At 45.4% G+C, this 13,904-nt stretch overlaps 1 protein-coding gene across 1 annotated transcript in view; it reads left to right on the forward strand.

Moving 5' to 3' along the window:
* The window catches only part of LOC135522735 (catenin delta-2-like), a 401,912-nt gene that overhangs the window by 22,798 nt on the left and 365,210 nt on the right, over window positions 1-13,904 (forward strand). The window contains exon 2 of the mRNA XM_064949274.1: window positions 11,149-11,288. Within this exon, the coding sequence (XP_064805346.1) occupies window positions 11,154-11,288 (135 nt within the window). The 5' untranslated portion in view covers window positions 11,149-11,153. The remainder of the gene's footprint in view (window positions 1-11,148; window positions 11,289-13,904) is intronic.

Genomic DNA, 13,904 nt, shown 5'->3' on the forward strand with positions numbered 1-13,904 from the left:
TGGAGAGCTGAGAGAACGAGGGAGGAATATCTGAGTGAAAAGAGGGGGGTGAATATGGAGGATTAAAGCTACAAGACAAAGATTCATAGTGTGAGAGAAAGAGAGAGATGGAAAGCGATAGGGCGGGTGAGAGAATGGAAGCGATGCGATGTTGTGTTCCTGTCAAGGAAGACATTGAGTGAGAGGAGAGAATGAGGGAGCAGAGGGAGGGGAACGAGGGATGAAACAGGAATTGTTCCCTCTGTCTCAGAGAGAGGGGGAGTCTCAGGGAGAGTGGGATGAGTCTCACAGAGAGGGGGAAGAGTCTCATTGAGAGGAGGAGGAGAGGAGAGAGGAGGATGTAACAGAGGCAACATGGCATGGAGTTGGACAGGAGGTTTAGGAGAGAGAGAGACGCGCATCACTGCACCTGGGCTGGGACACGCACAGTGTTTGTGTGTGTGTGGAGGAGGGGGAGGTAGGGATTGAGGGTCAAGGTGTGTGAGTGCATCAGGGTGCGACATGCTCCTGTGTCTCTGACAACCTGACACCAGCCACAGAAGTGTGTGCGTTTGTACTACCAAGGCCTGCTGCCTCACTGCAGAGATACTTTGTACTGTCAGGCCAATGGACTTCAGGCTTGACTGCCCTCACCCCTCTACCCTTGCCTCTCATCCTCACTACCTCACACCCTCACCCGTCAGTCCTCTCCCTAGATGTAGAAAACACTGTCTGTCCACATCTCAAGTCTAACCTCCTAAGGCCTCACCTGAGCCCCCCACCTGGGTGTCAGGCCTCCACACCAACAGACAGGTGATGGAGAAGACAGATAGAAAATAACTGAATCCACCAGTGACACTAGCATGCTTAGCTAAAGCTCGGCAGGAAAGTTCAACGTGGTCAATATGTTTAATTTGACTGAATGAATACTCTTACCTTCCCAGTTATGAGTTCAACTCTGCCCTCTACTGTTTGTAGTTCGTTGTCTTTCCTAAACGAGCTGCAGAAGACGGAGATTATTAATGGAGAACTTTTAACTGTGAGGAGAGGGAACAAGGAAAGTTCTTCTGAAAGAGGTGTCTGTTTACGGTTTCGCTCTGCCAGGGTAATTCTGTAAACATTGTGCACCTCCCTCTCCCTGTCTCTCTCCCTCCCTCTCTCTCTCTCTCTCTCTCTCTTTACCTCTCCTCTCTCTCCCTCTGTCAGTATGGGAGTATGGGAGGCTTTGTCGGAGCTCATCCTGTCTTATCTTAAACAGAGAAATGTAATGTCAGCTCTTCACTTCCCCAGACAAACAGGATGCGGCACAAATCTGAAAACTTGCCCCATTTCAATGTGTCCCTAATGGCTCAAAACCTCTAAGCCCTGGTCATCGTTGCTGTATGGCAGTAGAGACAAAGTGTCTGTTCAACACAGTCTTAGTGGCATCCACACCAATAGCCCTGGAGAAAGTGTTTGTCACATTTGACACTGTGCTCACTGCTCAAGCTATCTGACACTAGGAAATCCACGATCACACTGATTCCACTGCTGAATTAACGGTGGACCACAGACACTTAAATTTTGGGAGTCACCCAGCACAAGCAGCTCTGCATAATTCAGGTCATGGTGGTGAAAACAGTGATACTAGTGCTCAACAGAAACTAAAACACCAAACCTTAAAGCTGGAATCCTTAATGGTGAAACAGTCACGTCCGTTTGAGAAATTACAACAAGAAAGAAGGTACCGCAATCAATGAACACCATTTTTTCCCCCTCTGACATCATTGCGCATGCAATAGACGAGCATAATATACTGCAATTTTTTTTTACCATGCTTCTCCTCAGCTCGGCAACAAAAACAACAGTGGAGAGGTGGCCAGTTGAGCTGTTTCCCCCTACTGCAGGCCGCTCAGCAAGGAAGAAGCCACTGCTCCAAAACCGCCATAAAAAACTAGACTACGGTTTGCAACTGCACATGGGGAAAAATATTGTACTTTTTGGAGAAATGTCTGGTCTGATGAAACAAAATAGAACTGTTTGGCCATAATGACCATCGTTATGTTCGGAGGAAAAATGGGGGGGCTTGCAAGCCAAAGAACACCATGCCAATCGTGAAGCAAGGGGGTGGCAGCATCATGTTGTGGGGGTGCTTTGCTGCAGGAGGGACTAGTCCACTTCACAAAATAGATGACATCATGAGGCAGGAGAATTATGTAGATATATTGTTGCAACATCTCAAGACATCAGTCAGGAAGTTAAAGCTTGGTCGCAAATGGGTCTTCCAAATGGACAATGACCCCAAGAATTCTTCCAAAGTTGTGGCAAAATGGCCTATGGACAACAAAGTCAAGGTATTGGAGTGGCCATCACAAAGCCATGATCTCAATCCTATAGAAGATTGTGGGCAGAACTGAAAAAGCGTGTGAGAGCAAGGAGGCCTACAAATCTGACTCAGTTACACCAGCTCTGTCAGGAGGAATGGGCCCAAATTCATCCAACTTATTGTGGGAAGCTTGTGGAAGGCAATCCGAAACATTTGACCCAAGTTAAATAGTTTAAAGGCAATGGTACCAAATACCAATTGAGTGTATGTAAACTTCTGACCCTCTGGGGATGTGAGGAATGAAATAAAAGCTGAAAGAAATCATTCTCTCTACTATTATTCTGACATTTCACGTTCTTAAAATAAAGTGGTGATCCTAACTGACCTAAGACAGGAATTGTGAAAAACTGAGTTTAAATGTATTTGGCTAAGGTGTATGTAAACTTCTGACTTCAACTGTATCTACTGCAGCCCTCATCCTCCACATACAACACCTGTTCTGCCAGACACATTCTGTTATAGGTCCCCAAAGCACACACATCCCTGGGTCGCTCCTCTTTTCAGTTCGCTGCAGCTAGCAACTGGAACGAGCTGCAACAAACACTCACACTGGACAGTTTTCTCCCAAACTCTTCATTCAAAGAATCAATCACAGACACTCTTACTGACAGCTGTGGCTGCTTTGTGTGATCTATTGTTGTCTCTACCTTCTTGCCCTTTGTGCTATTGTCTGTGCCCAATAATGTTTGTACCATGTTTTGTGCTGCTACCATGTTGTGTTGCAACCATGTTGTTGTCATGTTGTGTTGCTACCATGCTGTGTTGTTGTCTTAGGTCTCTCTTTATGTAGTGTTGTGTTGTCTCTCTTGTTGTGATGTGTTTTTTGTCCTATATTTATATTGTATTTTATTTTTGTTGTATTTTTAATCCCAGTCCCCGTCCCCACAGGAGGCCTTTTGCCTTTTGGTAAGCCGGCATTGTAAATAAGAATTTATTTTTAACTGACTTGCCTAGTTAAATAAAGGTTAAATTAAAAATATATATTTTTTATTCTGTATTCCTTCTTTTCACTCTGTCAAATCAAGTTAGTATTGTGGAGTAGCTACAATATTGTTGATCTATCCTCGGTTTTCTCCAATCACAGCCATTAAACTATGTAACTGTTTTAAAACCACCATTGGCATCATGGTGAAATCCCTGAGCAGTTTCCTTCCTCTCCGGCAACTGAGTTAGGAAGGGCGCCTGAATCTTTGTAGTGACTGGGTGTATTGATACACCAACCAAAGTGTAATTAAAAACTTCACCTCACAGCGTGGTATTTATGAGACATGTTTAATGAAGAATGAAAAAACACGAACAATACAAAAACAACAAACGGAACGTGAAAACCTAAACAGTCTTATCTGGTGAAGACACAGAGACAGGAACAATCACCCACGACACACTCAAAGAATATGGCTGCCTAAATATGGTTCCCAATCAGAGACAACGATAATCACCTGACTCTGATTGAGAACCGCCTCAGGCAGCCATAGACTATACTATACGCCCCACAAAAACCCCAAGACAAAAACACACCACAATAACCCATGTCACACCCTGGCCTGACCGAATAAAAGAAGAATAAACATAATATATTTCGACCAGGGCGTGACAGTTTGCCATAAAAAAAGGGGTTGAATCCTTATTGACTCAAGACATTTTCGATTTTCTTATTTAATGATTTTGTAAAAATTCAGAAAAACATTATAGTATTTTTAGGCCAGTATCATGACACAAGGAGAGACCCAGATGCAGACACAGGAGGCAGATGGTTGGAGTCTTACAATGTTTATTAATCCAAAGGGAAAGGCAAGAGAATGGATGTGGACAGGCAAAAGATCCAAACCAGATCAGAGTCCAGGAGGTACAGAGTGGCAGACAGGCTCGTGGTCAAGGCAGGCAGAATGGTCAGGCAGGCGGGTACAAAGTTCAGAAACAGGCAAGGGTCAAAACCAGGAGGACTAGAAAAAGGAGAATAGCAAAAAGCAGGAGAACGGGAAACCACTGTTTGACTTGGAAACATACAAGATGAACTGGCACAGAGAGACAGGAAACACAGGGATAAATACACTGGAGACAATCAGCAACACCTGGAGGGGGTGGAGACAATCACAAAGACAGGTGAAACAGATCAGGGCATGACATCCATTTTTTAATTCGGGATGTAACATAACATTTTTGAAAAATCAAGGGGTGTGAATACTTTCTGAAGGCGCTGCAGCCACATAGACTACATGCATCTCTGCACTCAGAGACTCACTCACAGATACACTGTCCAGCTTTAAGCACTGCTCTTTAATCAGTGTTCCGTACTGGTAAAGGATTGAGACAAATCACCTAGCCTTATAAGCACTGATCTCCAATCAGTAGTATGCCCTTGTGTTATGGTAATCGGTGCTAGCATTAGCATGGAGTGGTCACTATAGGAAAGACAAGCCTAATCATATTGCAATCACGCCTGGCCTTGAGGAGATAATAAAAAGATGCCCTCTGAATTATGAAATGTGGGTGAAACTTGGCTTTAAGCACTGATTTGCAGTCAGCTGTCAGTGGTGATTAGGATACATCAGGCTTGGTTTAGCTCTGATTCTGAGTCAGTCTGTAGTGATTAAGAGGCCTTCAGCTATGATCAGCTGTGTCAAGCCTCAGATGTTCATCATGGTAGCCAGGCTTAGATCTAACCATGCTTCTCATGCATGGATTCTCTTTGCTGACCAACCTCCAGACGGGATAAGTCTCAATGTGTGTGTGTCAGGGTCATGCTCAATTCAGAATAGAACTGAGACTGCTTCATAAATTCCAACTCAATTCTTGAATTTAAATTGAAGTAGTAAACAGGATACTGAATTGCAATTAGAATTAGAATGAATGGAAATGCATTCAAATGCATCTTCGATTCTATATAAGTTGTAGTCTATACAAATATCCATCTTGTACATCCAACATGTTGTTATATACATTTATTTGTATTTGTATTTATTTGATTTAACCTTTATTTAACTAGGTGAGTCAGTTAAGAACAAATTCCTATTTACAATAACGGCCTACCAAAAGGCAAAAGGCCCCCTGCGGGGACGGGGGTCTGGGATTACAAATATGAACAAAATAAATAAAAATATAGGACAAAACACACATGACAACAAGAGACAACACTACATAAAGAGAAACTTAAGACAACAACATAGCAAGGCAGCAACACAACATGACAACACATGGTAGCAACACAACATGGGTAGCAGCACAAATCAGGGTACAGACATTATTGGGCACAGACATACACATACAATATTGATGAAACAATAGATTTTCAGGACAAACTCTTAAAATGAATGATCAAGGAAAACAAAACCTGAATATTGTAAGTTATTATCATTTAACATTTTAGCAATTTAGCAGACGCTCTTATCCAGAGCGATTTACAGGAGCAATTAGGGTTAAGTGTCTTGCTCAAGGGCACATTAACAGATTTTTCAGGAAGTCAGCTTGGGGAATCGAAAGAGTGACCTTTTGGTTACTAGCTTAATGCTCATAACCGCTAGGCTACCTGCCTGATTTCATTAATCACTTACATTCTTTCAATGTGGAAAATGTACATTTCCCAGAATGCACTAGTTAAACCTCAAGTTGACCCTAAAGACTTCAAAAATAATCCAAACAAATGAAATGATTGAGTGAAATATTATTGGCTATTTCAAAGCATTAAGTTTAAAAGATTATATGAATATTGTTTCCAGAGAAATGTTACACAGTGCCTTCAGAAAGCATTCAGACCCCTCAACTTTTTCCACGTTTTGTTAAGTTACAGCCTTACCCTAAAATGGATTTAAAAAATAAATAATCCTCAGCAACCTAAACTCATGACCCCATAACGACCATAAAAAAAACTATTTAATACATTTTAAAATAAGGCTGTAACGTAACAAAAAGTGGAAAAAGTCAAGGGGTCTGAATACTTTCCGAAGGCACTGTATATTCTTTGGTATCTGGAAGTCTGACTTGTCAGATTCAATTAAACTCATATGTTCTATGACTGAGTGGAATTTCGTTGAATTGCACTGAATTAAATTCTATTTCCAGTCATTCAAATTCAAATGTGGCCAATCCAATTCGAATTTAATCTCATCAGTTGAATGGGAGTCACTTCAACAATTCTGAATTGAGCACAAACCTGGTGTGCATGTGTGTGCCTGCGTGTGTGTATAAGTGTACTGTTTTTGCATGTGTGTGCTTGTGTGTGTAAGTGTGTATGTGCGCATATGTGTGCATACTGTAACTCTCAAGGTCAAATTGCTTTTAAATATGAAGCCTTTCCAGAAGGAAATTAGCTAAAGTCATCATTGCTTTTCTGCATAAATACACAAGCAAGTCATGCGTTATAACATTTAAAAAGCTTTTGGCTTTGAAATGTCTCTCCGTAATTGATCATTGGTCATTGAAATCGAAATTGGAGGTCTTTCCAAATCCTGAGGACTTTGGGAAATGCTTTCAAACCCGGCCACTAGGGGGCACCAGTAAGCGCTATTACTATTAAGTAGGCTTTACTAGGGTGTTGTGGTGGTGGTGGATGGGTGTAATCTGAAGGTTGTGTGTTCGATCCCAGTCATGGACACTGGTTTTAACCCTAACCCCAACCTTAACGATTCAGATTGAGTTCCTAAACTTAACCCTTAACAAAGAATTTTGACGTTTAGAGAAATGGAACGATACAGAGCAGCAGGAGCAACAAAAACACTGAAAATGTGACATTTGGAGCAACTTCAAAATGTGAGGTTTGGAGCAACTTCAACATGTGACGTTTGGAGCAACTTCAAAATGTGACGTTTGGAGCAACTTCAAAATGTGACGTTTGGAGCAACTTCAAAATGTAACATTTGGAGAACGTGACTGAACATCTCCAAGAAGTTTGTTCAATATTAAATCTTTGCTTGCTGTGAGGATTAAATGAGATAACTGTGACACATAATTGATGGGCGATGACATTGCCATTTACTGTAAGTTTAGTCTGTTGTTCATAGTTCATTATTAAGTCCTCTACCCAAGCAGAGGAAAGCTGCCACATTCACCAGCCCTTAATAAAGACTTGAGAAACACTACCTTCAGATCCCTTACGCCTCACCTGTCTGTCTGTCTGTCTGTCTGTCTGTCTGTCTGTCTGTCTCTCTCTCTCTCTCTCTCTCTCTCTGTTGTGCTCTCTCTCTCTGTTGCTCTCTCTCTATGTTGCTCTCTTTCTCTGTTGCTCTCTCACTCTCTCTTAATAAAGATGAGAAACACTACCTTCTGATCCCTTATGCCTCACCTGTCTCTCTCTCTCTATTGCTCTCTGTCTGTCTGTCGGTCTCTCTCTCTATCTCTCTGTGTTGCTCTCTCTCTCTGTTCAACTAATCCCCACAAGTGTCCCCCTCTCTCTCTTTGTCTTTCTCTCTGTTGCTCTCTCTGTAACACTCGCCGAAATGGGTAGACCAAGGTGCAGCGTGATTTGGGTTCATCATATTTTATTTAAATGTTAACCAGCAACAAAGCAATAAAGAGAAACAAACAAACAAACATATAGCCTTGTAGGGCTCAAAAGCAACAATACAAAAACAAGATCCCACAAACAACAGGTTGGAAAATACTGTCTAAATATGATCCCCAATTAGAGACCTGAAACCAAAAAGGGAGGGTTAGGGGGGGGGGTCTAGTGTCGGAGGCGGCTCAGGTGCGGGACGAAGAACCCGTGAATCCAGCCATGGACCCGGGCTGGACACTGTGCCTGGACTGGGCACCAACGCAGAAGAAGACTCTGACCTTGGAGCTGGACTGGACGGCGTGTTTAAACTGGGCATCGGCGCAGGAGAAGGCTCCCGCCATGGAGCGGGACTGGATGCTGTGCCTGGACTGGGCACCAACGCAGAAGAAGACTCTGACCTTGGAGCTGGACTGGACGGCGTGTTTAAACTGGGCATCGGCGCAGGAGAAGGCTCCCGCCATGGAGCGGGACTGGACGCTGTGCCTGGACTGGGCACCAACGCAGAAGAAGACTCTGACCTTGGAGCTGGACTGGACGGCGTGTTTAAACTGGGCATCGGCGCAGGAGAAGGCTCCCGCCATGGAGCGGGACTGGACGCTGTGCCTGGACTGGGCACCAACGCAGAAGAAGACTCTGGCCTTGGAGCTGGACTGGACGCCGTGTTTAAATTGGGCATCGGCGCAGGAGAAGGCTCCGGCCATGGAGCTGGAGGTTCCGGACCGTGGACCGTCTCAGGTGGTTCCGGACTGTGGACCGTCTCAGGAGGTTCCGGACTGTGGACCGTCTCAGGAGGTTCCGGACTGTGGACCGTCTCAGGAGGTTCCGGACTGTGGACCGTCTCAGGAGGTTCCGGACTGTGGACCGTCTCAGGAGGTTCCGGACTGTGGACCGTCTCAGGAGGTTCCGGACTGTGGACCGTCTCAGGAGGTTCCGGACTGTGGACCGTCTCAGGAGGTTCCGGACTGTGGACCGTCTCAGGAGGTTCCGGACTGTGGACCGTCTCAGGAGGTTCCGGACTGTGGACCGTCTCAGGAGGTTCCGGACTGTGGACCGTCTCAGGAGGTTCCGGACTGTGGACCGTCTCAGGAGGTTCCGGACTGTGGACCGTCTCAGGAGGTTCCGGACTGTGGACCGTCTCAGGAGGTTTTGGACTGTGGACCGTCTCAGGAGGTTCCGGACTGTGGACCGTCTCAGGAGGTTCCAGACTGTGGACCGTCTCAGGAGGTTCATCATATTTTATTTAAATGTGAACCAGCAACAAAACAATAAAGAGAAACAAACAAACGAATGTACAGCCTTGTAGGGCTCAAAAGCAATAATACAAAAATAAGATCCCACAAACAACAGGTGGGAATAGGCTGCCTAAATATGATCCCCAATCAGAGACAACAATAGACAGCTGCCTCTGATTGGGAACCATACCAGGCCAACATAGAAATACAAAAAACTAGACTACACATAGAAATAATAAACTAGAACACCCCCCAGTCACGCCCTGACCTACTCCACCATAAAAAATAAAGGCTTTCTATGGTCAGGACGTGACACTCTCTCTTATATCTGTCTCTAGATGTCAAGTTAAGGTCATATTCCTATGTATCTGTTGTGTAGATTATGCTGAGAAATCTATAGGCCTCAATTACAATTCAGTGACTGTCATCATTACCTGATACTGAGTCAAAATGTCCCATTGATTTAGAACTAATGTCGATAGATTTGTTGTATTGCACACAGTATATTCAGACCTACACAACGGCTGTTGCAACAACTGAGGCAAACAGAGGGTGCTGTGTTTGTGTGTGAGACAAGTGACATAATGACTGGTATGTATAAATGTGAAATTAACCTACATGATTTGGTGTGTGCTTGTGTGTGTGTGTGTGTGTATGTCCCTGTCTCTCTGGCCCAGTAAAAGGACAGAGAGAGGAACCAGTCTTGCAGGGATCTCCCACCCCTGTCTGTTCTAACACTGATGCTGTCTGGACACAGTTCCCACGGTGATGTGATTATGTGATTTGGCTACCATGGTGGAGCCAGGCACACAGCTGAAGGATAAACATGTTGAAGGACGAGAGAGACTTAGTTGGAGTTGTAGAGAGAGAAACATGTAACAGTTTTACCTTTTAAACCTGCCAGTGCCACCCTGCATACTGGGTGTCTGTGTCTGTGTGCGCAGTTTGTATGTATGTGTGTGTATGTGTACAGTATTGTACCAATTTGTGCAGAAGCAGATACTGTATGTTATCTGTGAATATCACGAAGCACCATCCATATTACTGAGAGAGAGAGAGGGGAAGAGAGGGAGAGAGAGAGAGGGGTAGAGAGAGAGAGAGAGGGGTAGAGAGAGAGTGGGTGTAGAGAGATAGAGAGAAAGTTTGATTAATTTGACTGTACTTGTCTGAGTGGGAGGCTAGGAGGGGAGTCACAAAAAAATCAATGGCCTGGGAAATGGAAGTCTCTGTGTGTGTCTGCGTGTGTGTGTTTTTCTTCATTTCTTTGATGGTAATGTCCTGGTAATCTAGAAGGGGCAGAAAGAGGGAGGGAGAGAGCGGGACACAAACAGGCGCACACACACACAGGTACCTCTTAAAACACCTCCTCACAGTAACAGGTTTACCACTTGAACGTGCCAGTGCCAGCCTGCAGATTGGCAGTTAGCACTTCCAGAGCGCCTGGCGACATTCAATAGCGAGACGCTTGTACAAAGGCGTTGCACAGAATTAGCAGTGAGTTCTCTCTCTCACTCTCTCATCTCTTTCGCTCTCTCATCGCTCTCGTTCTGTCTCTCTCTCTCTCTCTCTCTCTCTCTCTCTCTCTCTCTCTCTCTCTGTCTCTCTCTCAGGATAGGCTGACAGACTGCTCACACTGCAGGTTATATAAGCCAGCTAACACTCTGAAGTGTGAGCGAGGGAGCTCCAGCAACATTGGAAAGGCCAGTATAATCTGACATGATTTGATTTCACTGCCTAAACCCTCAGAATCTCTAATTATCCCCTAGCGTCTACCTTCCATGAAGTCTGCAAGGCCCTAACATGTTGGATGTTTGATATTAAAACTGTTTTTCTACTCATGTCCCTATTATGTGATGTTTGTATAGACATGATGATATCATTGCTCTTGTGAAGGAGGTATTCTACCTGTATTACTATTTAAGGATAATAACATTGTTTATAGGAGGCATTTCAGGTGATGCATTTATTACCATGTAGTGAAAATGATATTGTCACTGTGTAATGATATTATTAGTGCTCTGTAGCAGGTACACTGTGTGATGTTTGTATAATATGTAAGGTGATGTTGATGTTGTCTATAGGAGGTATGCCTGTGCCAGACCAGCCATCAGAGCAGGAGAAGGGAGCCAGTCTGCTGAGTCCAGGTCTACCATCATCTAACGGAGATGGATCAGACGGGACGGAGACCACCTCCGCTATCCTGGCCTCCGTCAAAGAACAGGTAGGCCTGACTCTCTCTGTGTGTGTGTGTGTGTGTGTGTGTGTGTGTGTGTGCATTATTTGTGTCAATATCAGTTGTCAGCATGGGACTTAAACACACTCTAAGTTTATTTAATCAAAAACACACATCTTAACTACAAACTGATTTGCAGTAGAACCTGCCACTGAAGCAAGATGAGTATTCTAGTCCTATGCAGTGGGTTCAGTGTTTTAGAAGTCAAGGATGAGTGCTTGGCAGGGGAATCAGGAGGTAATGGGGAGACATTATGTAGATTATGAGAGGAGAGCTGCAGCCAAGTAGACAGCATTGAATAAGACATTAAAACAAACCACCCCAACCACTCAACAGGGAACCTTCTATCTAGATTATTGAAAAGAGACACGGAAAAGTGTCTGTCTCTGTGTGTGTATACAGTCACACAGTTGTGTGTGTGTATATATATATGTACAAAACTTTAACAACACCTGCTCTTTCCATGACATAGACCAGGTGAATCCAGGTGAATGATATGATCCCTCATTGATGTCATTTAAATCCACTTCAATCAGTGTAGATGAAGGGGAGGAGACAGTTTAAAGAAGGATGTTTAAGCCTTGAGACAATTGAGACATGGATTGTGTGTGTGCCATTCAGAGGGTGAATGGACAAGACAACAGATTTAAATACCTTTGAACAGGGTATGGTAGTAGGTGCCAGAGGCAACGGTTTGTGTCAAGAACTGCAACGCTGCTGTTTCTTTCACTCACTTTGGACATCCAGACAACTTGACACAACTATGGGAAGCATTTGTCACGTTCGCTGGAGTAAATGTCGGACCAAGGCACAGCGGATGTTGAGTTCCACATTATTTAATATAAAGTGAAACTAGACAAAAACAAATAAACAATAAACTAACAACGAACCGTGACAACAGAGATGCTATACTACATGCACTAACTCAAAACAATATCCCATAAATACAGGTGGAAAAAACAGCTACTTAAATATGATCCCCAATTAGAGACAACGATTACCAGCTGCCTCCCTGACCTACTCTACCATAGAAAATAAGGACTCTCTATGGTCAGGACAGTACCCCCCCCCCCCCTCCAAAGGTGCGGACTCCGGCCACAAAACCTGAAACCAAAAGGGTTTACAGTTAAGTCTCTGTTTGTGTGTGGGGGGGAGGGTGTACCAGACTGGGGAGGCGCACTGGAGGCCTGATGCGTGAGGCCGGTACAGGTGACACGCACTTCAGGGCGAGTGCGGTGAGGAGGCACAGGACATACTGGACTGGGGAGGCGCACTGGAGGCCTGATGCGTGGGGCTGGGTCAGGTGACACCGGACTGGTGACACTCACTTAAGGGCGAGTGTGGGGAGAAGAAACAGTCCTGACCATAGAGAGTCCTTATTTTCTATGGTAGGGTAGGTCAGGACGTACCGGACTGGGGAGGCGCACCGGAGGCCTGATGCGTGAGGCCTGTACAGGTGACACCGGACTGGTGACATGCACTTAAGGGCGAGTGCGGTGAGGAGGCACAGGACATACTGGACTGTGAAGGCGCACCGGAGACCTGAGGAGCAGGCACAGGACGTACCGGACAGGGGAGGAGCGCTGGAGGCGTGATGCACCGGAGACCTCACACTCATCTGGGTGAGTGTGAGGAGCAGGCACAGGACGTACCGGACTGAGGAGGAGCGCTGGAGGCCTGATGCACCGGAGACCTCACACTCATCTGGGTGAGTGTGAGGAGCAGGCACAGGACGTACCGGACTGGGGAGGAGCGCTGGAGGCCTGATGCACCGGAGACCTCACACTCATCTGGGTGAGTGTGAGGAGCAGGCACAGGACGTACCGGACTGGGGAGGAGCGCTGGAGGCCTGATGGGTGGGACCGGCACAGATTGCACCGGACTGGTAACACGCTCCTCCAAACGCCTGCGTTGCTGCATACTCCTCGCCAAATCCATTCTCTGGTATCCCTCCTCGTTCCATTGACTCCCAGGCGGGTTCTGGCACTATCCCTGGGTCGACCGACCACCTCTCTACCTCCTCCCATGTTGTCACTGGTTCACACCTCGGCCCCGCCGACCACCCCATGTGCCTCTCCCCCCAAAATATTTTGGGGCTGTCTTTTGGGCTTTCCTTGTGGCCACAAACCCTGGCATCGTCGCTGTTCTCCCTTCTCCTTGTGTCTCCCACCATGGGAGGCGATCCTGTCCCACTCAAGTGACGCACCCCTCCTAGGGACGGCATGAAAGAGCACCAGTAAGCCAGTGACTCAGCCCCTGTAATAGGGTTAGAGGCAATCACGCCCTGACATACTCTACCATAGAAAATAAGGACTCTCTATGGTCAGGACGTGACAGCATTGGAGTAAACATGGGCCAGCATCCCTGTGGAACGCTTATGAAACCTTGTAGAGTCCAACTCAATATTAGGAAGCCATTCTTAATGTTTTGCACACTCAGTGTATGTGTGTGTTTACAGTATTGTACTAGTTTGTGCAGAAATGGAGAGAGAGAGAGAGAGATAGTTAATATCAATGGCCTGAGAAATGGAAGCATATGTGTGTGTGCTTGCACACCTGTGTGTGTTGTGGTCAGTATACACTACTTGATCAGAAGTCTGCTCGT

The sequence above is a fragment of the Oncorhynchus masou genome, chromosome 30, assembly GCF_036934945.1.
Source record: "Oncorhynchus masou masou isolate Uvic2021 chromosome 30, UVic_Omas_1.1, whole genome shotgun sequence".
Taxonomy (NCBI): domain Eukaryota; kingdom Metazoa; phylum Chordata; class Actinopteri; order Salmoniformes; family Salmonidae; genus Oncorhynchus; species Oncorhynchus masou.